The sequence below is a fragment of the Cinclus cinclus genome, chromosome 9 (assembly GCF_963662255.1).
Source record: "Cinclus cinclus chromosome 9, bCinCin1.1, whole genome shotgun sequence".
NCBI classification, from domain to species: domain Eukaryota; kingdom Metazoa; phylum Chordata; class Aves; order Passeriformes; family Cinclidae; genus Cinclus; species Cinclus cinclus.
The window spans coordinates 22952924-22980312 of record NC_085054.1 but is presented as its reverse complement, the minus strand read 5'-3'; the positions used below and the strand labels follow the sequence as shown (position 1 = coordinate 22980312).

The window sequence follows — 27389 nt, the reverse complement described above, 5'->3', positions numbered from 1 at the left end:
AGGATGCACTAATCCATGGCACTGTTTCGCTGTAATTAGCTCTGTGCAATATCTGTCCTGCTGCTGACTGTTGTGTTCACTGACAGATCCTGAGGTTTGTGAAAGAATGGACTCATCTAACAGCAATGAAACAGAAGATTGTCAGAAAAAGTGGTCAGATATTCTGTAGTCCCATTCATGCTGCAGAGCAGTTGTCTAAAAAGCAGTCGGTGGGCAGCAGCACAAAGAGGTATGTGGAGTTTGGTTTTAATTGCTCCTACTAATTACTGCAGATAGTTTGATTTATTTAATGTGACCTTCAGTGGAATGATGCTAAGTCTGAACTGGACATTGAGTGATTGCTTGTCACAGAGTGACACAGAGGTGGCCAGGCATGTTGGTGAATCTGCTGGAAGTGTCTCCTTCCCTGCCCAGCTCTGTGCCCCATTCAGCAGCTGCTCTGGCTCTGCTGTACTGCATGTTTCTACATCTGGAACCTGCCAGGTGTTTAAAAAAAGCAACCCTGACCTCAGGGCCACAACAGAAAAGTAAGGTCAAAGAATCTAGTTGTTTTCCCCACCTGGAAGCAGAAATAAATCATTAGTTGTCATCAATGAGATAATGTTTTATTCATAATTCACAGCCAGCTCTAACCCTTTCCAGTTCTTGTTTTTTTCTGTAACAGTTCTGTTCTCTGTAGGTGACATTTCTCAAAACTGTGGCTCTCTTTGCTGAGTGTCACCAAAAAGGGTTGGTGTTTGATCCTTTTTAAAACCTAAATATACCTCTGATTCCCTTTCTTTCATTTTTCTGATGTGGTCTTCCTTGACAGACATTTGTAGCCTCCGTGTTGTCATTGCTCTGCACAGACCATGTAATGCAAATCATCTAATACCATGTTATTCCCCTGAATTCCTACTGTTAAATTCCTCAGAGTTACTCTATTTTGGCAGTAGGTAAGAATTAAGTAAATAAGTAGTGTGTAATTCCAGTAATACAAGAAGCAAAGAGTAAGTGTTTCTTAACCTCTTACCTGATTGTGTCCTTCCATAAAGTGTAGGAAAAATCTGTTAGAAAAACCTAGGAGGACCTAGAGCAGCCTTGTAAGGTGGGGTGTAGGGTTTGGCAGATGTTCAGTACCGAGATGTCCTCAGAAGAAGGTTGTCTGAACAGTTCTTGCTGTGAAGTAATTTTAAGTTTTTAACTAAGAGCAGTTGTGTTTTACAGGGTTTCACATGAAAATATAGTGGGGAATTGAAACATAGCTAACAGAGCAAGGAGCCCTCCTGAGCTTGTAAAGCTTCCTGGATTATCCCATGTCACTGAGACTTCACCTAACTGAAACAAAATGCCTTTCAGGTTTCACTGTCAGGCAGTATCACATTGCAGTCATTTTTAAAATGTTATACACAAACCAAGTTACCTGTTCACTGGTTAGAATTCACTTTTAGAAAAAGGTATTTAATATGGAAGTATATGAAGGACATTTTCCCCAACTTTCTTCATTTCTCATCCAGAAAATGAGGAATGTTTGAAGAGAATGTGCTGTACCAATCTTGCTGCAGCCCAGAGTATGTTCCTCGAGGGAGCTTGCTCCCTTTGCTGACAGGATTTGTCACTGTCTCAGGTATGTGACCAGGGAGGATGTGGCAGCAGCTTCGCTCTCCAAGGCCAGCAGCAGCGGGGGCAGCGTTCGTGTCATCTCCAAAGATATGGGGGCTTCTCTGGACAAAGTTGCTGCTCCTGAACCATCCACAAAGTAGGTTTATTAATGCAGTAGGATCATTAAGTTCTTTTGCCACTTTTTTTTTCGTGGTAGTAAAAGTATTTGCTATGAGTGTCTGCTTTGCTGAAGTACAGTAGTTAGATAAGAAACTTGCTGTAGTGCTAATGAGCTCTGTTTTATTCTTCTAACAATTTAGATTTCATCTGTTGTCTGCTGACAGAGATGCTAATTAACTGAGTCTGACTAAAACAAGAGAATAGTTACATGAGAATAGTTACATGATTCAGTTAGAGAAAAAAATGTTAGCTCAACCTTCCTGTGAGGTCAGCATCAAATTGGGGACACACAATTTGCTCCTATTTTGCCTCAGAATTAAAAAAAAAAAAAAAAAAAAAAAAAGAAGGGAGCAGAGAAGTGAAAATTCCAAACAGGCATTGCCCTTTTAAATTATTTTCTTTAACAAGCACTGTGTATCCTACTTTGTTTTGAGTAGAAAATTGATAGGCAGCTATGAAGATTGTAAAGAGAAACCAGGATTTTTCCTTTGATTTTATTACTTCTGTTAAAGAGGGGGCTGAAACATTTTACTTTTGTATGTGTACATGCCTGATAGAAATCACCCTGTCCTTCTAAATACAGCATTATTTCAGCTAATAACTGAGTGTAGTAAGATGTGCAGAATTAAAATCTGCCTTGTTGTATTGCCAAATGTTGCTTAAATGGAAATGCAAACCAAGCAAAGGATTTGCACTGCGCAGGTATCAATCTTAGCAAGGTATTATTTCACCTAAAGTGGTTTATCAGAACATAAAAGATATCTAATTGAAATACACAGTGCATAACCCCCATGAACTGGGCTGCTGAATACATCCTTTATCCAGAGCTGTACTTTGTTCTCTGCCATCAGATTGCTTTCGGCAACTGGAAATGATCCCTCAGCCCTTCCTCCAGGGCAGTCTGACCCCAGAGGCTCCTCCCTGTCCGTGTCCAAGGGGTACCTGCAGGCCCTGGACAGCCAGGGCACCCCGCTGTGTCTCAGCTGCCAGCGGCCAACAGCCGAGCCCCCGCCCGGCTGCCGCGCCTGGGACACGCGCTTCTGCTGCCACGCCTGCCAGGAGGACTTCTCCATCCGCTCCAGCCAGAGCTACCTCCGCTCCAAGGTGTTCCAGATCGAGCACGGCCTGTGCCAGTGCTGCCAGCACAACGCCCAGGAGCTTTATCTCAGCGTCAGGGATGCGCCCAGGAGCCAGAGGAAGCAGCTTCTGGAGAGCTCTTGGATGTCTCACCTTCCCCTTGGGCAGGTGATGGTTCTGGGGTTTCAGCAGTAGCCTGGATAGATTTACTTTTTTAGATCTAAGGTAGAAAGGTAACCTAGCACCAACAACAGAACAAGAAAAAACAAGTCCTTAAAAACTCAATCAAATCAAATTAACTAAATCAAATCAACTAAATCAAATTAAATAAACCCCGTTGGTCTCCTAACACCTCTAAAAGGCACAGGCAGCACAGCTCTGATTCTGCAGGGAGGTGCATGTACAGCCAGGGCTGGGTGAAAATGTGCCCACTGCTTCTGGTTGTTGCTTGTCCAGTGGGAGTAACTAAAAAATGCCAAGTCTGGCTTTCTTTATCTTGATGAAAACTACAGCTAGCTACTTCCCAGAACTTCTTGTTCCTACAGTAGGATGTCCATGTAGTTGAGGAGTGTCTCACCCCTGCCATGTCCTTTGTGTGCTGCAGCTGAATGAGATGATCAAGAGTCCAGCGGAGGGGCAGTTCTGGCAGGTGGACCACATCCAGCCCGTGTACAGTGGAGGAGGACAGTGCTCCCTGGAGAACCTTCAGACCCTGTGCACAGCCTGCCACAGGGAGGTCAGTGTGTGGAGCCAGGAATCCTGGCCCTCTCACAGGGAACTGAGGGGGAAACTGCACTTGGGGCTGAGGTGGGGCCTGCTCCCTCCTGCTGCAGAACCCCAGTGCTCACAGCCTCTCCCTCCCATACAGCCAAGGCAGAAAGGCAGCATTAAACTATTACAATATGACAGTTTCCTTTGGCTTTGGGAAAATGTTGCTTTAATAAACATTTGCATTTCTTCGTGCTGTCTTACTGCAAAGATAGACGAGTTTGACTGTGGGCTAATGCTTTCTGCTGAATGTGTTGCCAATTATCAATACTCACTGAACGAACATGTCTCTCTTTTGCAGAAAACTGCAAAACAGGCCAAGGAAAGAAGCCAGCTGAAGAGAAGATCTTTAGCTACAAAATATGGCTGTGATATCACCAAATTTTTGGTGAAGAAGTAAAATGCACAATACATTCAGGTACATTGTAACTGAAACCATTATAGTTAAGAGTTTTCAAACTCTTGCACTGATTTAACAGAAACTCCTGTATCATGCTGTTGGTAGAAGAAATCATCTGTAAAATCCAAAGTACTTTACCATCATGGTAATTACTAAGCTGGATTTATGTGTGTAACTTTAATACCATTTTGAAGCATTATGGTTTCTTCTTGCAGGGCAGTTAGGGCTGCAAGAATTTAAGGAAGTTCTGTTGAAACTGCTGGTGGTATTACAGGGTTCAACTGTATTGGGAACTTCATGGACCTAGAAGATGTCTTAGTTTTAATTCTAGTTGTTGTTCACATACCAAAACCACAGAATAAAAATACAGTGATTATGACAAAAACTAGCACAAGAATGTCTCCCCTCTAGTGCTGCTCACCCATGGAAGGCTCTTTGCAGGGGCTTGACTTAAAAGGACTTTGGCATTTAGAATTGATGTTGTTGAATTCTGATTTTACTTAAACCAGCTTGTCTTGAAATGTTACTCAGGATAGGAAACATTAAATATTAGCAATTATCTCATCAAAGGTCGTTTCTGGGAAATGCTACAGTCAAATTCTCCTTAATAAAACTGAAGAGATGCTGGTAATTTTGGACTGCTTACCTGGCTTGCTTTACAGTTACTTTAAATAAATATGTTATTTTTTCCTGGTGATTTTTTTAATGCTCTGTCTCTCCTCACCCCTTGAATGCTGAGGTATAAGCTCATAAAGCAGAGCTGTGCACAACACATCATGTGACAGTGCAGGGCTGCAATTTCAACTACAGCTACTTAACATAAGCTGAGTTATACTTCTGAGAACAATCCTTAAAAGTTATAACTCTTGAACAGAGAAAAAGACTGCTTAAGAAAAGGTAATTGCATGAGTGCACTGTTGTCTGCAGTCAAACTAACAGTCCTTTAGCTGTGTTAATGATGTTTGTGGTGTCTGAGTATGATAAAGGAATCACCTCTCCAGCAATTTAAATGACCAGGTAGGAAGAGCCTGATAATCAAGTATGAGACTTTCAAGTTTCTGCAGCCTGTACAAGAGGCCACACTGCAGTGTAATATTTCATTAGAGGAGGAAACCAAAAGTATTGGAGAAGAAGTTTAATCTAAATTTTACTTATCAGTAAATCAGGAATTGCCTGGTGTAATTCTTTTTAAAGAAGCCACACAGTTAAACAGCCTTATTGTAGGCTACAATATAAAAAAAGCCTACAGGCCGTTATTGGACTTACCCCCATGTCTGAGGAAACACACAAGCAGCCTGGAAAACAAGGTCTGTGACAAGATTTTACCTTGTTAACTTTTTTCTTCATCCTGAAAAATGTATTTCTACTTTATAGAACTTTATGTGAGGAAAAGACTCCGATTCCTGTCCCCTCAAAGAAATTTTAGGGCAACACCTGGGATCCTGCTCCTAACAGCAGAACTGAACTCTGTACTACTCAGTGTAGTCACACTGTCATTCCTGGATCAGAGCATGCAAGGAGGCCATGGAAAAGCATGGGAATACTGAGAACCAGCAGTACGTTCATATTTATTGAGTAACGTCCACGACACTGCAGCTGTTTGTACATTGGTAAAGGCAATGCTGATCTTCAGATGAAGAGGTCACTGTAAAGCAACATTGGCACACGTGGGGTGAGGGGCCAGGGGTGACAGAGCTGTCCCCTCCTCTCCCATCAATGACAGGGAGTGCAGGCAAATAGCCTCGGTACACACCAGTGAGTTGCTCCCAGTGAAACACCTCCGGGGTGTCATTTCCATCAGCTTTGGCCCTGGCACACAGGGAAGGATATAAAGTATCCCACTGCAGGCTGTCAGTCAGACTCACTGTGCACTTAGTTCTGTCCCAGAGAAGTCAGGCAATCTAGACAACCAGCAGAGTTTAGCAAAAACTAAAGCATGAACTGTATGTACACTTTAAATAAAAATAAGGATATTTCAGAAGCACTTGAAACAGTGATTAACCAAAAAATACTGGGCTCTGTGATTATGATTAGTAATAAATATAAATTACTTAATGTTTACATATATATCCATTTAAGTAGACTAAAGTCACTTGATAAAGTTTGATTCTGGAGTGAAAAGCAGCACGTTCTGCATGAATTTCAACAAGAATATTTGCACACAGCCCATTCAAGTCCGTAATTAAGCTAATGCAAGGAAAAGAAAATATGCTCCCTTTGGACAGAGAGTTAGAAACCACTCCTGAAGCCATTCCAAACCTCGGAGATGATTTGCTCCAGCCACCTCTCCCGGCGGCCAGCCCAAGTCCTTGGGAAGCAGCGCACATCAGTCGCCCCGCAGCGCTCCGTGCCGCAGCAATGAGTCCCCGGCCGGTCAGAAGAAGGTGGTGTCCGCCGAGAAGGCCCCCGCCAGCCGGAAATCCTCGCGGGTCAGCACGCTGTACATGCGCTGCGGCAGCGCCTTGGAGTAGGGGGCGGGCCGGGGCACCGAGGTGCGCAGGATCACCTCCCGGCCCGTGGGCGGGGGGAACTCGGACTGCACGCCCTGCCTGCGCTCCTCCTGCGAGCCCGAGCGCCGCAGCTCCTCCTCCAGCGGCGGCACGGCGGGCACCTGCGAGAGAGCACAGCGACAGCGACAGGGCAGGCTGCTGCCTGACTCGGATTCAGAAAACTGTTCTCAGAGGAAGGTTAGAAATGGGGAACACAGCTAGAGGCTTTATGCGTACAGAGAGCAAAGCACTAATGGGATGCTAGGAAATAAAGCGAACGTAACCAGATGGAAGAACCCTGGTGTGGATGGTGAAGCTCTGCCTAGCTGAAGTTCTTGATGTCGTGGCAGTGTGAAGCAAGGGCTGTGACTGGAGGAAATGGTCCCATCTTAGCCAGGGTGCTCTCTGCTCAGCTCCCTGGAGCTACAGGAGGCCAAGGCAGCCTCCACTTCAAAATCATCAGTGCCACTACAGTAGTCACGACAGTCAGCTGCCTGTCAGACTCCAACAGTACTGCAGGATGGGCTTTTCATGGCAGAGAGCCTTGCTGAAATCACTCTGCAAAGCGAGTGAGATGCTGCACAATCCCAATGGCTGCTCATTGCCTCAGCCAGACAGCAGCAACACTGCTGCCTGGACACTGGAAGAAGGGCTGGCATGCCCAATAAACATTCCCTAATTACATAATCCCTATGGATACATCCCCCCCTCTCCCCCCAATACCCTAACAGGGTCCTTCCTAATTCAACCATGTACAACTCAACACTGGCACCAGCACTGAGGTGTGGCAGAAGCCACTGGCTGTCCCTTGTGGTCCCTTGCTGCTGCTCCTCTGCTCCCAGCCCTCTCCCAGCCCTGCTTGGCTCTGCAGGCTGTGCCACAGAACACACCCACAAGTGCCACCTGTTCCCACGGGGACAGCTCGAGGAAACCAACAGAGAGGATCTTCCCTGTGCTACACTTTACATAGTTACCCTGCTTCTTTCCTAAATATCTGTGTCCAAAAGCTTCAGGAAGCACTAGTATTGGGAATGCAGCATCCAGTTAATTGTTCATCATCACCTCCCCCCAAACATCAACAAACAAACAGTGGAGGCAACAAAGAATATAAAGGCATGGCCACATATTTCAGCATCAGAAAATATCGATACTCACTTGAAGAAATGTTTTTTGCTTGGTTAGGATTTTTCATTTGGAGGTTTTTTTAGGGTTTTTTTTTTAAATTAAACATCTCTCTCTCTCTTTTCACTATGCATTATTAGGCTCTAAAATTAAAGTGTGAATGCAGAAAAACCATTCTGGAAACACAAAGTTATTTTTATGCTCAACACGTGAACACCAGTACAAACTAAACCTGGCTGCTGCACCATATCTACCAGAAGGTTCAGCTCTATGCAGAGAGGATGAGAGGGAAAGGAGGGACAAAGTCGGTTACCTCATCAGAAGATTCAGTCAGCTTGGAAAGGGATGAGAAAAGAACCAATGATGAAAGACAGAAACAAAGGCAAGTCAGAGGTGACTTACAAGAGGTTAGGAGGAGACTGTAGGCTTAAGAGGCATCATGCACTTCAAGAACATGCACTGGCTATCAGAATTTTTCTGAGAAAACTCAAGAACAGAACACATCACACACAGCTCAGAAAGGAGGCCAGGCTGAAAAGGTAATGAACAAGGACCTCATTTCACTTCTATTTACCAAAGAGCTCTCTACTGAAATAACTCATGGCAGATAAAACACAAAGTAGGGTTCGTAGCATGCTGGCTCTTGTCCCACTAAGAAACATTAATTAACACTGACCAGCTAATAGTGGGAAATAAACCTGTAACCGTTCTTTAGTTAGTGGTGTTTCAAAACAAAACCCTAGAAATTTGCACACATCCTAAAGGTAGAAACATACTCAGATTTGAAAACACACTGCCTCTCCAAGTGGCAAGTGCATTTGTGTGCATCACTTACAGGGCACAGTCTTGGCCTTTACAGGGGAGTCTGTAAGGGTGGCTGGTTGGCAGGTTCAGATTTACAAACACATTTTCCCTAGAGACTGGAAGAATAAAAGAAGTGTTCTGATTTTCATTCCTCAGAATAACCATGGTCTGTTTTCAGAATGGTTCCTTTTTATGCTGAGTTGCAAAGTACAGATTATTACAAAAGCACTGATCCCTTTGAAGTGTTTAACACCCAATCACAACATTTTTCCAGCAATTATTTCCAAATGGGATTTCAAGCTGCTACCTTGTTTTTACCACTGTAGTTAAATTTGAGTTAGAAAATCTAATGCTATGAACAGGTGTAATTCTGATATAAACTGAAGGCTGACTACAGTCCATGAGGTTTGGAAATCAATACTTTCAGGCTAATTATTCCAAAGACTGGTTAAGAGAGAAAAAGCAACATTTGTATCAGTAACAGCAAGGGAAAGGTCTCCAGAAAACAGATGCAACACTGGCAATAGGTAAACTGAATGCAGAAACTGAGAAAGAACTGAAACTTCCTAAGCATGCGGGTTTCCACAGAAGAAATCTCAAGTATTCCAAGCATAAGCCTCAGTTTAAGAAGTTACTCCTTGTAAAATACATAATGTTATGACCTGTTTCTCAACATTCCTCTGTGAAACAATCAACACTTGACCTTGCTGTGATAAGGCAGAAATTTCTCTTGCCTTAATAGCATTACTGGTGTTACCATTTGCAGTACATAAAGCATTACTGACACCTCTATCTACACAGCTGGCTTTAACTATTTAACATCCCAACTCACTCTTCTTTGGTCTTGAAAGGTTCTATTACTACCAAAAATCATGTTGAACATCACAGAAAACACCTCAAGCACATTTATGACAATACATGCAGATATGCAGACAAAATACTCTGGCACCATTTGGTAACTTACTGCCTCATTCTGGTTAAATCAGAAGTGTCTGCACCACCCAGAGCTCTCTCTTACCCTCTGAGCATTCACAAACAGCTTGTGAATGATGCTGCCAGCAGGTCCTCTTCCTGCACCAACAACTGACACTTCTGGCTGCTCCAGGAGACTGTTTACAAATCTGAAAGAACACATGATTGAAAAGGAAAAGGGAATGGTTAATCCTTGGCCAGATCCAGTGTGCTGATCTAAACGAGCCGTTTCCTGTGCCAAGGCATTTACCAAGCATCATTTGCTCAGAGTGAGAGCTGGCACAATTCTCTTGGTTTTCTATTTTAAAAGTTAAGGGAAAAAAATCTCCTCTCAGTTACCTAAGAATGAAACCCAGGCTCCTAAAGCAGATAAAATCAACAGGAAAGCCTCCACGGTGTTTGCCATGCAGAAGTATTCCCAATGTGACAATCTTCTTTAGCACACAGACATCGTTTGGGTCAGACACCACATCTCTGAACTCCCAACATGTACTGCTCAAATGTCATCTCTCCTTCCCAGCACAGCAACGAGAAGTTAACTTGGGTTTTATAACATATTAGTCATCTTGAGCAGCAAGTAAATAATCTGACAGCACGTAGTGATGCAAGGGAACATTCCTTTCACTTTCCATTAAGAGCTGCTCAGTGACGTTTCACATCAGCAAGGAGACAAGAATAAGAAAACTGTGGAAGGGGCTATTTCATTCCACAATATTTATAAGAAATACTAAATTTCTAGTCCTAATTTTACCGCTATGGTAACAGAGTTCACCAAATATACTTTTTATATACATAAAAAACAAAGTTAATCCCCGATACTATCAAGATAAAACCAAATTCTATTAAAAAGCCTGGACTAAATGTCTCCAAAGAGATGCTTAATTGGAAGAGGACTGAAGGTACTCTCACACATCATCTCTAGACAGTCTAGTGACAGGGATATCCAAATATGATTCCTAAGTATTTCTTTATTGCCACCATTGTCCTAACAAACAAAGGCATCAGAGGAAAAACAAAACAACCCAGTGAAAAATAAGAATTAAAAAAACCAGTCACCTTTGTAGATCTTCTTTCTCCTCTTCATTTTCACATTTCTCTACCCCAAATTTTGCTTTGAGAGACCTTGCCCTGGCAATGATGGCTTCCACACTCATAATCTGAGCAATGATTTCCTGCAAGAGTTTAATAAAAGATGTTCTTTTAACATTGCCATGAACACAGCAAAAGTCTATCAGGTTTTCAACCCCAACCACTACAAAACTTCTTACTTCCAACAACTTACTTCCAACTTCTTGTCCTCTGGACTGGGAAAACGTAGCACTTTGCTGGAATGGGATACTATCTGTTTAATAATCTTCTTAACTGAAGATATATCTTCTAGTGCTTCTATTATAAGGACAGAAACACAGCTGTAATTACTGACTGCATCGCTGTTCCCTCTTAAATGTCTTACTAATTTATTAAACATTATTTACCTTCCTCCTTTACCTTGAGTACAGCTGCATGGATGATACAAGGCAGGAGATGCCTTGCGAGGTCAGCTGGTTTCTGAACTGCAAGATAATGAAGCACCTGCAACATCAGAAAATTTAGTATTTCAGTGATGAAAACTACTTCTTAAAGGTAAGATTACCTAGGAGAGATGAATTCACAAGAATGGAAAACCACTGTATGACAGGACTTGAGAGGCAGTTTTATGTGAATCCTCCCAACAGGTTATAATAAAACTAAAAATAACTGTATTAGGAAACAAAAACATTCCTAACACATATGGAAGTAAAAAATCGGGTTTATTTACTAATAATTGCAAGAAATACCTAAGTAACATTGTGTACTTTTAGGTACTTCAAACAACCTCCTGTACAGCAGCAGGAATTTCCAATCAACCCTAAGCCATGCATGGAACAGTTCAGTACCTCTGAGGGCACAGTGCAAGGACCTGTCAGTGTTTAAATGCTGCAGGGGGAGGAAGGAAGGGCTGCAAGGAGCATCACAGCCCAGACTGGCACCAGCCCCAGAGCTTTCACCTTCTCAGCCTCCCTGGTGTCATCAAAAAGCCTCTTCTGCCTCCGTGCTGGCACTGGCTTTGCTGTCTCCCAGGCCTCCACCCACATGTTGCTGGGAATCTTCATCCGGGCGCTCAGCTCACCCCTAATGACTTTATTGCCTTTCTCATCAACCACCTCCTCCTCGATGTAGTCCCGAGGTGAGTACCACCTCACAAAATCCTCCAGACAACAGCCAGGATTAGCTGCCTGCAGGGAGGAGAGGACAGAAAATTTGTTCCTGAAAAACTCTATAAAAACATGACAGCCTGGGTAGGAGGGCAGTATGGTTTAGTGGGTAAACCACAGAATAAGAGAGAGAACTCAGGAAATTCTTCTGTCCACAGCCAACAAGCTGTACAGTAGGACAGAGAGAATAAAGCATAAACCAAGACAATGGCAAGGGGTAAAACCCACATCAGCAGCAACAACAACAACAAAAAAATCACCTTCTCATCACCCACTGTATGTACATTCATTACATGCATCAGTTATTTCAGGCAAGCTCAAAATTATACTGTTAAGGTTCTACCTGGCACCTGCCACACACAATAAATAAGAATTTTCACTAAGCTTATGCCATTAAAGACTAAAAGAATCAGTGGGCTGCCTAAGTATGCTTTCAGCACTGACTATGCATCTTTTAATAATCCAGTGACAAAATTCACCATTTCTTCCTCTTTTAAAAAGGAACTTTAAAAATGTATCTTCCCCAAACAAAAATAACTTCATTTTTCATAGATGCAATATCACCACAATTAACTCTTATCTATAGGTCCAGAACGTAAAAGGAATCCCAATTTTCTCTCTGATGTACCTATGAAGAGTGTACTTATGCTTCCAATTATAGTTCTCTATTTTTACTTTGATATTTTAGATTACTTGCACCATATAAATAAAACTTCTACATATATCCAATATGCCATGAGTCACTGCTAATAAGCTGATGACTACATTACATTATAAATATTCTGACTGTACAGCACATTATATACTTTCACCATTAAACACTGTGATAATTAAAAAGATATATATGGCTATTTCATTACAGAATCTCCAATCTGTTTAGTGTTGAGCTCCAATGAAGACAGCAGTGGATGTGCTCTTAGCTCCCTCTGCAGAGCTCAGACAGGAAATGAAACCCAAAACCACAGTTAGTCCAGTCCCACTGGACTGATGAACAGCTGTTTTAGTTCACAACTGATCAATTGTATGTTTGATGGGTTTTTTCCCTTCCCACAGACATTGTGTAAATTTACTGGCATGTTACAGCATAACAGACCACATCCTCACAGATTTTGAAATGTGCCAAGAGTTTTCCCAACAGGTTTTTCTTTTCAACTTGAAACTAACTGGAAACCGTTTTGTGGAGAAAAAAAACTTCATCAGTGTCCAACACAAGCAAGAAGGACAGTTTAATTAAGAAGAAAGCAATCTAATTTCTCCCAAGTGCCCGAGCAGTGCTACCTTGAAGGACTCCATGTCTGAGAGCAGGCAGGCGCTCTGCATGCGCGCCCGCAGGTGAGCGCCCTCAGCGGAGGTCCCCAGCTTCGCCAGCACCTCCGACTGCTCCTCCAGCAGGTCTTCAGTCATGGGGGCTGGCTCCTGTCACAGGAAACACACGGGGTTACAAACAGCCTCTCCTGGACTCGGCCCGGAGCAAGGGAGGAGAAGCAGGAAGCTCCCTCTCACCCCAAGCTCATTCTGCTTCGTTTGTACTCCAAGGAAATTATCGCAACTTTCTACTGCTTAAACCGTTCAGCCTCGAGTTGTGCATCTGAAGAGGACACTAACAAAGAAACTAAACAGAAAATAACCTGGGAAGGAGGTAACAATACAAGGATAAAATGCCAAAATGCAAGTGAAATCCTGGAAGTGTCTGATTGGTACAGTTTTGCTGAGATGGATGAAAATCTACCCAAAACAATACAGATTTTTTGCTGTTGATACTGTCAGCACATAATTAATTGAGGACTACTCTCTGCTCATATGTTCTACCCAAGCAAAGCAACATTAATTAGAAATAATTTCTCTCAGGAGAATGAAAATTACTATATTCTTCATGCATGGCTGACTTCAAACTACTTTCTGTGACAGCAGCACTTCCTATTTCATCCCTGGTCACTCTGCAGGAAAGCCTGCTGATGTCAGGTAACATTTCTAGCTGTTTGATGATAAAGCTGCTTTAGAGAATGGCATCAAGCCTAATGACTATGGCCTTTTTTTAGAAGTGAGCTGAGCAATTATAAAAAAAACAAATACAGCAGCAAAACTGATCCAGTACTGTGTAAAGTCAAGCAAAAATCTCCGTGGTGCAAGGAACACAGCACTTCCTATTTTACAGGAAAGAAAGTCAGGAGAGGATGGAAGATACCTCAAGAACTGGAAATAAAAAGAGCCCCAAATTTAAGGTAGGCAAGGAAGTTTAATTCTTGTTTAAAAATATTGTTTGGAGTTAAATTTGGTACAGACACTCTCAAATAAAACTGTGTGAGATTAACAGCCTCATTAAGTTTTAAATATTAGAAACAAGGTCTTAGGTCAAAAACACTCAGCAATTTTAATAGACAAGGCTGTAAGCTGCAAATTATCTGCATTGTCACAACCCCAGGTATGAGCCACGTTCTGTGTATTCTACTGCACATCTGGCTCAGCTCCTGCCCCCTCACCTGTGTTATTGGAACGTAGAGAGGCTCTCCTGGGTGCAGCAGCATCAGTTTTCCATGTGGATGCAAACGACCTTCTGGTTTTAAGTTTACAGACTCTTTTGCTCCTTTCTTGCCATTTTCCGGTCCATTTCCTTTAAGATCTTCTGTGTCACTGAGACATTCAAAAAACTCTTCTTCACTGTCACTCCACGATTCCCAAGACTTGCCAAATTCTTTTTCTGGGTTATCTCCAGAGTGGTCTCCTCCTTTGGCACCATCACCAGAAGCACCACTAGGTGAACGATCAGACATGCTCCCCCTTTTCCCCTCATCTCTTGCTTTCTTCCTTTCAATGCAACAATTCAGCATCTAATTTAACAAATTATAGGAACAAAAAACTGTTCAGCAATTATTTCCCTTATGGAGACAATCCTACAGAAGAACTTGTAGAGCCACTCAAAAGGGCTTAAAATTGCAAAAAAAGGTAACAATTCCACTGAACTTGTTGCTATAACAAAATTTTTCTCAAGAAATGAATTCCACACCCAAAAGACACAAGCACAACTAAATCTACAAAAATAACATGTTTAGCTAATAGTTGCTAGAATTTTGACAGTTTTATTAGGAGAAAAATCACTCTTAAATTTGGGATATTTACCTGAAGTTTCTGATGCAGTAAACAACATCTCAGGTCTGGAGAGCCATTAGCTAATCTAACAAAAGGTAGAAGTGTAACCATTGTAACGTTAAATCTTTCACACACATGTGGTCTTAAATCACATGAAATCTAAAACAGAGACAAATACCCACATTGAACCCACCCCCACCATTTCAACTACACAGTTCTTCTACTGTCTCAGTAGACAAGCTCAGTATTTAAATTACATGTGTTACCCAGAGGTCATTTCAGGAGCTGAGATCACTCACTAGTGATCACTAGTGTTTAACACCCCGCATTTCCTGGTCAGTTTTCCAATTGGAAGTTGAGAAGGTAACTGCTTTCAAACAGGAATTAAGCATGTTTGACTGTACTTTTAAAACTGCAATGATACAGTGGAGTCACTGCTATACATTTCAGCTTTTATTTTATCTGCTAGTGTAACCATTTCAAAGCACAAACTAGTGATTAAATGGCCAGGCCATCACACCAACAAAAAAAATCCCCAAACCCCAACCAATATACCACAACCCTAAAAGCAGGGTATGTTATTGCTCTACCTCATCTTGAAAGAGTCCTTGCCTTGGTCTGTCCCAAGCTCTGCTGCAGCAGACAGAACCTGGAAGGGCTGGAATACCTGAAAAGGCCATTGCACCAGCAGGACCTTGGAACAGAGGTGAAACTACACCACAGTAAGTTTTTTCCCCCACCTTTATTCACACAGTAGAGTGAATGTCTAAGGTGAGCTTCTCCAGCCATCAGGAAGTTTTCAAAGGAAGGCACAGATGCTTTTCCTTACTCCCTGCCATTTCTTGCATTAAGAAAGTAGGTTAATAAAAACAGATAGCATTTGCAAGTAAAAAACCCAAACCTGTGTATTTCAAAGTCAGAATGACCTCACTCAGTTCCTGGAACAAAGAACATTTTCTATGACCAAGGAGCAACAACAACAAGTCTTACCCTGGAATAAGGTAGTTGTTCTCCCATCTGTAACGCATTTCCAGCACAAACTCTTGCCAAAGATGTGCCACTCCTTTGACTCCTCCATGGTAGAAGTTTATCATACAAAGACATAAAGCTAATTTGTATGTCAGACTGTCAGATGGAGCAGACTTAAAATGACTGAAGAGATTCTAGGGAAGAAATAAAAGAAAGCAAGAAATACAGAAACAATGGCATTGTTTTCCAAAACCATGTGATCTCTTTCCTGTTTGTCAATGTAAGTGGCTAAGCAACATTTTAAGCTTAGAAGATACCAAAAACTACAGTCTTTGGAAGAAAGAAAAAGGAATTAGAAGGAAACAGAAATCATCACTATTTCTACCTAGAGATTCAACAAAGGTAAATTCCTCTTCCCAAAAGCTAAGTATTACAGGATGTAGGGCAAGCACAACAAAGTCTGTATAAACACACACTCAAAACTGCTTTCTCTCTTGTGTCACTCAACCATACTTACATAATCTTCATTCTCTGGAGGAGCATTGTTTCCTGCTGAAGTGCTGGCTCTGTTTTCAAATACATCTGCAAGTTTGTCAGCAGCATCAGGAAATAAGAACTTGAAGAAAAAAAATTAACCTTCCATCAGTATGGTTTTCCTGGGTTTCCTACTTCCTCCATAAAGCTACTGCTGGCCTGATACCAGCAATCCTTATAATTAAAATTGTTAAGAGTTCAGAGTTCAGTTTTAGCCCCCTTATAGTACACAGACTTGTAACAACTTGGGCTATTCCAAGAAGCTTATAAATGCAATTCAAATCCTGGAACTGACATCAGATATCTTTAAATCTGCCACAGGCTCTAAACCAAACACATCAGTGTATAGGTCCATGTGCTCTCTGAATGCATGTGCAGGGACAGCTCACTCACCAGGAGAATGGTGTTCAGCACATCATTGTTCAAAGGAGACTCATCCACACCTCTGTGCTTGCGGATCTTCTTCTTGGCACTGTGAACCATGTTTGTGACTGATAATTTGGGGATTGGGACTGGTGCTGGCTCTGTGAGCTTTGACAGTGCATGGCTGATATCAGCAACCTCTAGCAAATAAAATAAAAGCAATTAGAACAAAATAAAAAAACCCCAAACACTAGAATATGTATTTTCAAAAGTTCACCTGTCTTAATCAGCCTATTTACCTTGTATTGATATTTAACCCCTTGTGAACCAGAGCTACACCTCTGCTAGCAGGTTCCATGCCTGACATTCACTGTTCTTAGCAAATACAAGCAGCAGAAAGAGCTCACAAATGAGTCACAGACTGTCCTTGATTTAATTCATCAAATAAAGTCCACACTGAGCTGGCTGCAGGTAGTGCCTGCTGTAGCATCAGTGCTACTGCAGAGTTACCAAGTGAGTATCCCAAACGCCTGCTGAAGACTCGGTGTTCAAACATCATACCAATAAACACACTGCAGGTAACAAAGACTGCTCCAGCATATGCTAAAGCTTTAGATAAATATTAAATAAATCCTGTATTAATCACTGGCCTCACATAGTGTAAGCACAGTTCTGTTTTAGAGTCGTCAGGTGAATTTCTCAAATCAAAAGACCGGGTTTTTTCAGAGCTGCTGCTGGCAAACTTGAGAATGTCTCTTACAATAAACTGAATTAATATTGTTATAAGGACAGCTGACAGGTTTAAGTGAGTAATTAGCAGCAACCTGAAAAAGCCCATCTTGGCAAGCCCAGAACTAAGAAGGGCTAAAGAAACTGTACGTCAAGCACTGTGAGTAATACACACCCTCCTCAGTCTAACATCTTTTTAAGCTCACTAGCAAACTCCTTCAGAACTAAGATCAAGTATAGCCCAGGAAAATCCATTGATACAGATTTGGAGGGAAGAACAGGTGACAAGCAGCAGGAAGGAAGGGAATTTTCACTATATACATCAAGAAAAGCCAAAGAGAGGGACAGAGAATCAAAAAGATGGGAGTAGTTATATAGCTTGGATAAAGCCTGACTTGCTGGTCAGATAATTTGGGAAGCTTTTATTTTCTCTTTTCCCTAGGAGAGAATGAGAGAAAAGCCTTTCAAATAGATTAAAGATTCTTTAAACTGGCTGTTAACATGTCCTAGAGAGTAAATCAAAAGGAGAAAGAAGTGGAAAAAGCAAAAGTACATAAAACTATACAGACAAATCTGATGCATCCTCTAACCAAATCCTGTACACTCTAGTCAAATTTTAAGCTTTTATATTCCTGTAAAAAGAAACAGCCACAACCATAATCCTCTGGGACTCTGGGAGGTAAACTTGTCCAGAATTAACGAGAAATTTCACCACTAAGTCCTGGCCAGAAAATTCTCAGGAGTATTACAGAGAATATATAAGAGTTATCAATACCAGTCAAGATTAGGGTACAGGAAAGGCAAACTAACACAAAACAATTAAATACAAAAGTACAAATAACACTAAGCAGGTGGATTTCAGTTTTACCTTTTCCTTCCTCATCAAATGCAGACCTTCCAAGTATCTCATCTGTTGACTCCTTCCGACGGCAAAGCTTGAAGAATTCAGTAAGGAAATCACCTGTAAAAGGAACAAATCTTCTGAACTCAGCCAAAAATCGCACTGAACAATGAGCCAGCACTCAAAATTATGCCCCAAGGACAGTAATTTTTTCTTCTGAAAGAACATCTGATAATTTGTTCTGAAGCACAAATATCTAAAACCACATAATTAAAGCTTAGGGAAATGCAGGCAGCTCTTGGCCACCTCTCCAGAGCACAGCTATGTCTGCAGTTTAATTCACCCAAAGCAAGATGAAACTTGGAAAGTTTTGAAGCCCTTTTCCCTGCAAGCTTAAAGGCAAGGACAGAGAGAGGAGTACAGCTCTCCAAAAGTATGAATCCTCCCTGTCAAACAGGTTAGTTGAACTAAGGAGATGGATACAAACAAAACACACTTAATAAAATGGGAAGATTGTAGGAAATCTAAATTTTCACAGAACACAGAGAAAAGTCTTACTCTCTGGAACCTGGTGAAATAAGAACAGCAGTGAATTTCACCATACACAGAATAAACTACAACAGGAATTTATGTATTTGCAAAGCTTGCATCCTTGAAAAAGAAGCCCAAAATACTTTTCACTCAAAAAAATAAAGGGGAGTGAACAAACAGAGGCCATCAGGTAATCAACAATTCCACCCTAACTTTGTAACTTAGTAGTTTTAGTTTAAAAGCTGTAAGAGAAGACAGGAAATTCTGATGTCTTACCCAATAGACACTGAGGGTTATCTGCTTTTCTAACTCTCACAGACCACTGGGGTGCTTGAAGTGGATCCAGGTCGCTTGGGGAAAAAAAAAAAAACAAAAAACAAAAAAAAAAACCACCAAAAAACATTTAATGCCACTATAAGTACTGGAAAGATGAGTATCAAATTCTCAATAGATGTCATGTTGTAACCAGTGAGGTCACCACATTACATAGGAGAACATGACAAACACTGAAAGCAAGACTCCCTGTTCTCACATATATGCACGACATGAACAAGAAACACTTCTTCCTCTTTAGCAGAAAACCTGGATGACAGTTTTTGGGAGAGGCTTATCAAGCACTGAATTCTTTTTACCCTCCATGCTCCACTATCATCTTTTCCAGGAACTACATGACAACACAAAATTTTCAAGTCTAACATGAGAATATGCTCAAAACCAGGGGTTTTGTTCTGTTGCGAACAGGTGTTCTGCTGAGGATATGTGTTTTGTTGAGATTACAACACAGTATTTTCTCACAGAAATGCATTTCAAAAGGTGTTTTCCCAAATCAGATGTTCCATCAGTTGACATTAGGATTCCTCAAACTGGGCTCTTTTTCACATGCAAAGCCACACAGTGTTTGAGATGACACTAAAATGCAGCAGTGAGCAAAAAAAGCACATTTCTTTGCAACTCAGACAAGATACTTACGAATAAACATCGTTGTCAACAATTATGCCTTCTGCAAGGTGAGGCCACGTTGTAGCTAAATGCAACTCACTGAAACAAAACAAGATTTCAGTCTTTCAGTGACAGCAGAAAGTGTTCACTCCATCACAGTTCATGTTTAGAAAGTTATTTGTGATAGCTAATATTTGATTCCCTCTATGTATTTTGTTCTCCAGTAAGTTTTCTCACTGCATATATGAGAACAAGTCCAAACCTTGAACAAAACCACATCATTTTTGTGGTTTATCTTGAGGTATATTTCAATATAATAATTTCAGAGGTAAATGGGGTAGAAGTAGAAGTTTATAGTAAAAGTCATATTAGCTTGAACTCTGAGTATCATCAGACAATTTTACAAATGGTCTCATTTGCTATTAAACCATTATCTTTCACAGATGTTTCTGAAGTACTTGAATGCTAAACGGTAGGTAGGCAAAGGTAAGATCTGAAATAACACACCTTTAAGTCCTCATTCAGAAGTTATAAAACAGTTTCCTGAACTTTTCTCTTACCTAATAGGATCTTCACAGGCACCAAATGGTAACTTCCCAAATTCCAGGCCTCCAACTTCTCCCCCAACTAGAGCATCTATATCTGGAGAAAAATCAATACATTTTCCATAAAGATTTTGTGGAATATTTGAAGTAGCATATCACCTTAATTTCACTGCAAAGACTGTAACTTGCAGGATGATCAGAGAAGAGCTGAGCAGTTAAGGTGACTGACCTAGGAGAGCAGAGTCCTAACATACAGTCAAATTAATTGCTTCCAACAGAAACTGGGGAGTAACCATGAAACAGGACATTCAAAGGGACAGATAAAAATCTTGTAATTCATGTTGAGGGAAGGTTATTCCCTTCATACAGGCAATGATGACAGCTATAAAGACAGCCCTGAAGATTCAATGTTGGCACAAGAACAGACATAAAAGTGCCACAAAAATATTTGGGCAGGAAATCAGTTCCAAGCAGAAAAGGAAGAGCAATTCTGCAGACTGAAAAAAACAACTACTTTTAAAAGTTGTTAATTTTATCAAAACTTAATCAAATGATCTTGGGGATTCCCTGCAGTCCAAGGTACTTAGAAGTGCCTCCCAGCACCCTCAGGCACTTCCCACATCATAGCCTTCAAATACATAAACTAAAAACAGACACCCTCCACTGAACAAAACTTAAAGTGGGTAATAATAATAATAATGTATTGTAATGCCATTATAATAATGTTGTTACAGCATCTGATCTGCAATCTGCATCTGGCAAACTGTTTACAAACAAAGTAAGTGAGGTATTAGCACAGATAAAGTATCTGGACAACTTAATTACATAATTTCTTCTGCAGAGAAGATAAGAGACATTTAAATTCTTTGGTTTCATTTGAGAAGAGCTAATTGAGTGATTGTATATAAGTTACAGGTATATAAACAGTGAACATAAAACCACAGCTGCACTTAGCAATAGCAGTAAAACTGATGCTGTCCATCTCCACTTGGACACTGGCTCCCTTAACCACAATACTACTCCTAAAGGAGTGAAGTTATTCCAACTGCTCCAATCAAGAAATACGATCAGAGTGAAACAACTCATCCATGAAAAACCTGAGATCCTGATGTAGTCAGCAACTACAGCAAAGCAGAGAGACTACAGAAAATAGATTTTGTCTGCAGAAACAAGAAAAAGATAAAATCTGTGGAATTAATTTCCCAAGTTCTTTCAGTAAATTTGGCTAACCAAAGAGGAACTAGCATTTAAAACAGCACTGTTCAACACACATTCTTTAGCTACAGAGCACAGAATCAACCTCGCTGCACATTTCTTTAAAACATGGGATATTCAGTAGTGTACTTTTTTAAGCAAAGGAAAGCCAAACAATGAGATAACCAAGGCCACATGACTTCTGTCTCTCCAAATGTACCAAAAATACCTCAAGCTTGTTATGTAAAACTGCAGCCAAGTCAAGAAAAGAACTTGGGCATTTTAACTGATCCCCCACCTTTTACCTAAAACATCACATCACTAATAAAATAGTTGTTAAGGAGGAACTAATATCTACCTTTTTCCTATGGGTTTGTTTACCTTTGAGAAGTTTATAATTTATTTTCTGCTACTACCTATACAGAAATGGGTCTGTTAAAAAACAAGTCCTTGATACTCAAGGAATTCAGTGCCACCATCAAGCAGCAATATGAGATAATTTTGAGAGTACCAAACAAGTAATTACTTCTGTTTTTCCTAAACAGCATCATTAAGGCATAAAGTTATCAAGTCTGCTCTATATACTTTAAATTTAAGACTATATATTATTTCATTCTTTCATGCAAGGCTACTGTTACAAAAGATCTGTTTAGAAATTCATCGTGCATTAAGTTTAGTACTGTGTCAACAAAAACAAAAATCCAAACCTTTACCTCAAGCGAGGTCCATATAACATTTTCTGCTTTCTCCACTGTTAATACACTCAAATAGTGAAGTATCAAAATAAGATACTTTATGGAAACCATTGACAAAAACTCCCACAAACTACTAGCATCTACTAGAATCTGAATCTAAACATTTCCCTAAGAAATTCAGGGCAGAATTCTTCAGATTCAGTCACCCTTTTCATTCCACACAGATACCACCATTTTAGAAACATTATTGTATTTCCAAATGCTGACTAACCCATGTTTCCAGACACAGCCCTACCCAAAACACCTGTCCCAGCCATGAGCTACAACCTGAGAGCAGCTTTAAACTGCCTCGCCCATCATACACAGCGGGATTGAACTGAAGCCTTTCCTAGCAAAGCAAAAAATGTTAGAATTCTTCTGGCAAGACACACAAATATCTTGTTTAGCACTGACTAGCTGTCTGAAAAGAAGTTACTCTGAGGACACGAGTCTCCTACCTGGTGGTTGCTGTGGCCAGAAGTACTGCTGCCAGTCCTGGAGCACAAAGGTAAGCCGAATAGCCATGCTAACTGGAGGCAGAGGTGTCAAAGGACAGCCCTTCAAAATATCAGGGAACAAATTCAACGTAGAGTAAATCCTCTCAAACATTCTAGGGGTTGAACATAAATGATATGTATCAGTTTTATACTTACAATCTTGGTTTTGAAGATGTCCAGCAGCCCTGACAAATGCGTGTACTGGCTGGGCACCCTGCGCAGATGAACCATCTCGAAGTCTGTGCGGACGCCCGGGCCCTGGCACTCCCCGACGTACATCCGGCGCCACTTGTGATGGATCTGCACAAACAGTGGCACCTGACTGGAAAACAGGAACACTTCTGATTATTTGAGTGTCCTGCTGTCTTGTAGTCTCTAAAACTAGCTGAATATTCCAACATAATTTCATTCCTTAAAATGTATTTTCTCTTAGACAAACACGCTTTGAAACACTTCATAGAAATCACAGAAAAACCCTGTTAATATTGTCATTAAACAGAATGCAGAACAAATTGACATGCCATAGTCACAGCCCTCTCCGTGACTTCACTTACCTCACTTTCAGTCTATATAATTTTTGAGGAAGATTAAGAAGTTACTGTTACTACACACAGGGAAGAAATCCTCTTGCAAAAGTGATGTTTTATCACTTATTATTATTTATCACTTAATATGTAATAATATTACACATTATTCCAATAACTTCTAGCAGCTTTTAAGGGCCCTTAAGGTTTTTAAATAATAATGAAAACAGACAAAACATTAGTTCAATCTTGACATATGGGGATTTTTCCAATCATTCTCTAACAACATTACAGTGCAAATAAAAAGAACTCTGAATGTATTTTGCTAACGTTTGAATACTTTTCCCCTACATATGCAGCATGATGGAGTTTTACCTGGACATGTAAAAAGGTTTACATTTTCACCTACCAGCCAGTGTTGCCCAGTGCAATGGAAATGGAACTCAGCAAGAGGTTACACTTGGATTCACTAACAACAGCATCATTATTTGCAGCTGGAGCAATAACCACAAATTCACGTAAGCCATACCTTGAGAGACAGAGAAAAAAGGCACATCTCTAGTCCCTGGCAAGCCAGCTGAAACACGATTTAAAAAAGATATTTTGACCTGGAGAACCTAACTGTCACCAACAGATTGTGGAGTCTGTTAATTTGATGTAAGTACCTCTTTATTTTTAGAGAAGTCAAGAACTGAGCGGGCATGGAGTGCTGCAGATCCTGAAATCACAAACTACCTGAGTGTAACAGCATTCCAACATGTGAAGTGTTTGACTGGGAGGACTCCCAGGTCTAGCAGTCCTGAGGTTTTCCAGTTTATGTTAAAAATGACTGAAACTGTTTGTGCATAAAATCAGTCTCTCTAGAACCAATGATCTTATGTGCTCAAGATTTGCATTATGAAGAACAGAGTTGCTGTTTCTTTAGGTGGTGCAGCTTTCCTTTTTAAGCACATACCTAAATATTACATACATAAAAGCCTGGTTAATATATGAAATTGAGACAAATATCTGGGGGAAAAAAAAACAAATTAAAGATAAGCCCACTATGGCAGGCTTCTTTTGCATTCATTTCTTGTATCTAGTACAAAGAATAATTTTACTTTAGCTTTAACATTTAATTGAAAAAACAAATATACAACTGATTGTGCCAGATTTTCCAACTGCTATGCTCATTTGCAGTGGAGATGAGAGGCAGCACACATACCATCTCACCAGACAGTGGGCTCGAGGAGGAAAGTCATTGTTCATGCACAGCAAGTCCTGCATTGGCAGAGGAAGTGCATCTGTGACAAAAATTAATACATAATCAGTGTATCATCACATCCATCCAGTTCACTTACAATTGCCTTGTATTAGCACTGTGGGAATGCAAAGCAAACGAAAAGCAGAAATGTCAGATCACACTCATGAGACCTCAGAAAATCCCACACAGATGCAAATGAGCACACTGGGGACTCCACATTCTGACACTGTCTTTTGCCATTATCCCTACAACTATGGAAGGGAACTATCAGGTACCTTCTCCCAGCTCTTCTTTCCCATCTTTGTCACTGGGTTCTTGTACAAGATAATGATGGGTAATTGAGAACTTGAAGTCTGCAAATGAAATTTCATCTGATTTCTCTTCCCATGTTCCTGTGGTAAATATACCCTGCATATAAAAAAATATTATCTCATAAATTGAGATTAACATTCATAGTCTTAAAAAGTATATTGCCTATGTGAACAATAATGTTTACTCATGTTTTTCTACTGCCTAATGGCTCAGCATGACTTAATTTCAAAAAGCAATTCTCAAAGCTCTTCATTATAAAAGTAGCTGGCTGTTAAAATCCATGCTGCCAATAATCATGTTCATTCCAAATATCAAATATCATCTTGCAGTCTTCAGAACAGCAAGGCAATAAAGATTTGCATCCTCCCATATGCAGCTGCACATCTGAAGATTTGCACCCTCAACTTCACCCAGACAGAAGTCTCCCACATGGGATTTTATCTATATCTAAAGCATCCTGTGCAAATATTACCTTGATATTTACTTTCGCCAACAAACGGTTATTTTTATCTATAACTTACAAAACTTCTGTAAGGACAATTCATTTTTTAACAAAAACACCGCATGGGACTGTCTAAGAAAATCAGCATCACTGCTCCTACTAAAACAAAGCAACTTGAACAATCCTTTGATCTTAAAAGGTGTTAAGAAGAGAGCTCTGGTCTAGCAAAGAAGATATGCAGGAATACAGGGACAGCTCAGGTGCAGTTCATTAGACAATATAGGTTTTATTCAAAATTCTCAGTACCTGACTAGAAGGAAAAGCAATAAAATCCCTCTGGAAACACAGTAACCATTCCATACAAGCCAGCTGAGTTTATCTGCATTACTATGCAGAAGAGCTCAGCAATTCCCACAGGACTGAGAAAACATCACAAAGGCTCTAATTAGACTCAAAAAAAAATATCTCCCATATGAAAAACACTGAGTCACAAGTAGCACTGTGCAAACCTCAGCCATAAGTACATGAGGTGTGACAAAGGCACAAGGCAGGACAAAAAGATTCTTAAAGTATTTAGAGCAGTTTCCAGATTCAAACTGAGAATTTAAAAAAAAAAAAAAATCACTAAGCCCTACACGGGAGAAACAGCCCTTGGTACATGACCTACCAGTGAATTTACAGCAATTGGTTGTCAAATTGACACTTCTACAAATTAAATTCTCCAATAAAGTCATTATCTACCTAAGAAAACAGCAACAGATGAAATACATGTGTGCATTACTGTATTACTAGTTAGAAATTCAAATTCTACAGGAAAATTCAAAAGCAGTAACTGACCTTCTCTAGAGGTTTGCCTGAAGAAATCCCAATAAGTTTCCAGTCATTCAATACTTCTTCTATTTTTGAAATAAATCTATTAAGAAGGGGAAAAGACATTAATATTTTCTGAACACTAAACCTGTATTATAATTCAGCCCACCTACAAGTAGGCAGTATGTTGTTCTACTACAGAATTCCTTAGAAAAGCCAAAAAATCAAACCCCACAAGTATCACAATAAAGCCAGAACAACTGCTTCCTTGTACACACAACAGTCTTCCTAAGCTTAAATTTTACACAATAGTTACTTTTAGCAACTGCTATGATCCTCTTTTGACTAGCACATAACACGTAACTCCTGTTTCATTGTTCACAAATGAATAAGCATTTGAGACAAAATTATACACTAAATTCAGATTTAAAGCAGAGCACTCAAAATCTCGTCTCCTGTCTTAAATACTGCCACTAGAAAAAGCATTTTCAAAATAATACAATCACAATACAAGAGCGTTCTTCACCTTAAATTTCTTTGTACGTTGTTCTGCTAACTTTTAAAGGCTTCAGCTACCAGATGACTCTCTTAACCATCAGACAGCCACTTAGAAAACACATAAGCCTTCTGAATATATATTCTAATCCCTTGCAAATAAGGATTAAACCGGACCTTTCACTAAGTTCAGAAACAGCTCGACTAGAGTGTTTTAACCCGCCCCTCGGCAGCGGCCTGAGCCTAACGCGGAACAGCCGGGGAAGGCTCCCGGCCGGAGGCGCGGCTGTCCAAGGCAGGAGCGGCCGGGCCGGGATCGGCACAGCCCCCGCCTCACCCCTTGCCGAGTAAGGGGCGCGGCAGCACCTACCTCTCCCACTCGGAGGCGGTGGTGAAGTCCGTGATCTCGAACACCTCCGACTCGGGCTGAGGGGAGAGAGCGGAGAGGCGGTGAGCGGGGGGAGAGAGAGGGAGAGTCGGGGACAGGGAGAGAGCGGGAGGAGCCGGGCAGACACTCACTTCGCTGTCCGCCGCCATCTTGCGCCGCTGCCGGGCCGCCCCAGCGGCGGAGGCTGCCGGGAACGTGGCGGAAGGCGGCGCCTCCTCCAAGCCTGGTCCTCCCTCGCAGCCCGGTGTTCCCTCACAACGCGTCCTTCCTGGGCTCCCTCGCCTTCCGCCGCGGTTCGTCCCCGTGGGGCTCTCGCAGAGCCCGGCTCCCGCCTCCCCGGGCTCCCGGCGCGCCCCTCTCCCTCCCGGCTGGCTGCGGCCCCTCACGGTGCGAGGCTGAGGCTGCTGCCGCAGATTCACCGGCTCCGTCCGCGGCACTCGAGGAGGGCTCCCTCAGATGTACGAGTAACACGGGCCTTGTCAGCCGGCCGGGGGCTGAGGTGTCTCCCAGGACTGGTGTCCTTGTCCCGGCCTAGTCCAAAGCCTTCCCCGTAGCTTGTGTCACCCAGGGGACGGCGACAAATCC

General features: G+C 41.3%; 2 protein-coding genes across 4 annotated transcripts in view; one reads left to right on the top strand and one right to left on the bottom strand.

Moving 5' to 3' along the window:
* The window catches only part of ZRANB3 (zinc finger RANBP2-type containing 3), a 35553-nt gene extending 31047 nt beyond the window's left edge, over positions 1 to 4506 (top strand). Inside the window, exons 16-20 of the mRNA XM_062498226.1 lie at positions 87 to 229; positions 1607 to 1738; positions 2613 to 3006; positions 3443 to 3574; positions 3908 to 4506. Coding sequence (XP_062354210.1) covers positions 87 to 229; positions 1607 to 1738; positions 2613 to 3006; positions 3443 to 3574; positions 3908 to 4006 — 900 coding nt within the window. The 3' untranslated portion in view covers positions 4007 to 4506. The remainder of the gene's footprint in view (positions 1 to 86; positions 230 to 1606; positions 1739 to 2612; positions 3007 to 3442; positions 3575 to 3907) is intronic.
* Positions 4507 to 5392: 886 nt separating this feature from the next.
* On the bottom strand, positions 5393 to 26962 carry RAB3GAP1 (RAB3 GTPase activating protein catalytic subunit 1). 3 transcript variants are annotated; one of them, XM_062498224.1, is made up of 25 exons: positions 26936 to 26962; positions 26787 to 26842; positions 25949 to 26024; positions 24633 to 24765; positions 24319 to 24397; positions 23524 to 23643; positions 22747 to 22912; positions 22552 to 22651; positions 20181 to 20262; positions 19651 to 19719; positions 18958 to 19031; positions 18178 to 18270; positions 16611 to 16780; positions 16201 to 16299; positions 15705 to 15877; positions 14745 to 14799; positions 14108 to 14455; positions 12906 to 13043; positions 11421 to 11648; positions 10869 to 10965; positions 10676 to 10779; positions 10450 to 10565; positions 9440 to 9542; positions 7931 to 7951; positions 5393 to 6617 (listed from the first exon to the last, which is right to left on the bottom strand). In XM_062498224.1, the coding sequence occupies exons 1-25, from the start codon at positions 26951 to 26953 to the stop codon at positions 6381 to 6383; spliced, it is 2955 nt and encodes a 984-aa protein (XP_062354208.1). In that variant the 5' UTR covers positions 26954 to 26962; the 3' UTR covers positions 5393 to 6380. The 3 variants fall into 3 exon arrangements, with proteins under 3 accessions (XP_062354208.1, XP_062354207.1, XP_062354209.1); XM_062498223.1 differs by lacking the exon at positions 7931 to 7951; XM_062498225.1 differs by lacking the exons at positions 5393 to 6617; positions 7931 to 7951; positions 9440 to 9542; positions 10450 to 10565 and having other exon boundaries at positions 10726 to 10779; positions 10882 to 10965.
* Positions 26963 to 27389: the final 427 nt, after the last annotated feature.

Excerpts from the sequence above, each read along its gene's own strand:
- RAB3GAP1 (XM_062498224.1), bottom strand. Across the intron at positions 13,044-14,107 it reads TCTACGTTCCAATAACACAG|GAGCCAGCCCCCATGACTGA; the intron begins GTGAGGGGGCAG and ends TTCCTGTGACAG. Across the intron at positions 10,780-10,868 it reads ACTCAAGGTAAAGGAGGAAG|AAGCACTAGAAGATATATCT; the intron begins GTAAATAATGTT and ends TCCTTATAATAG.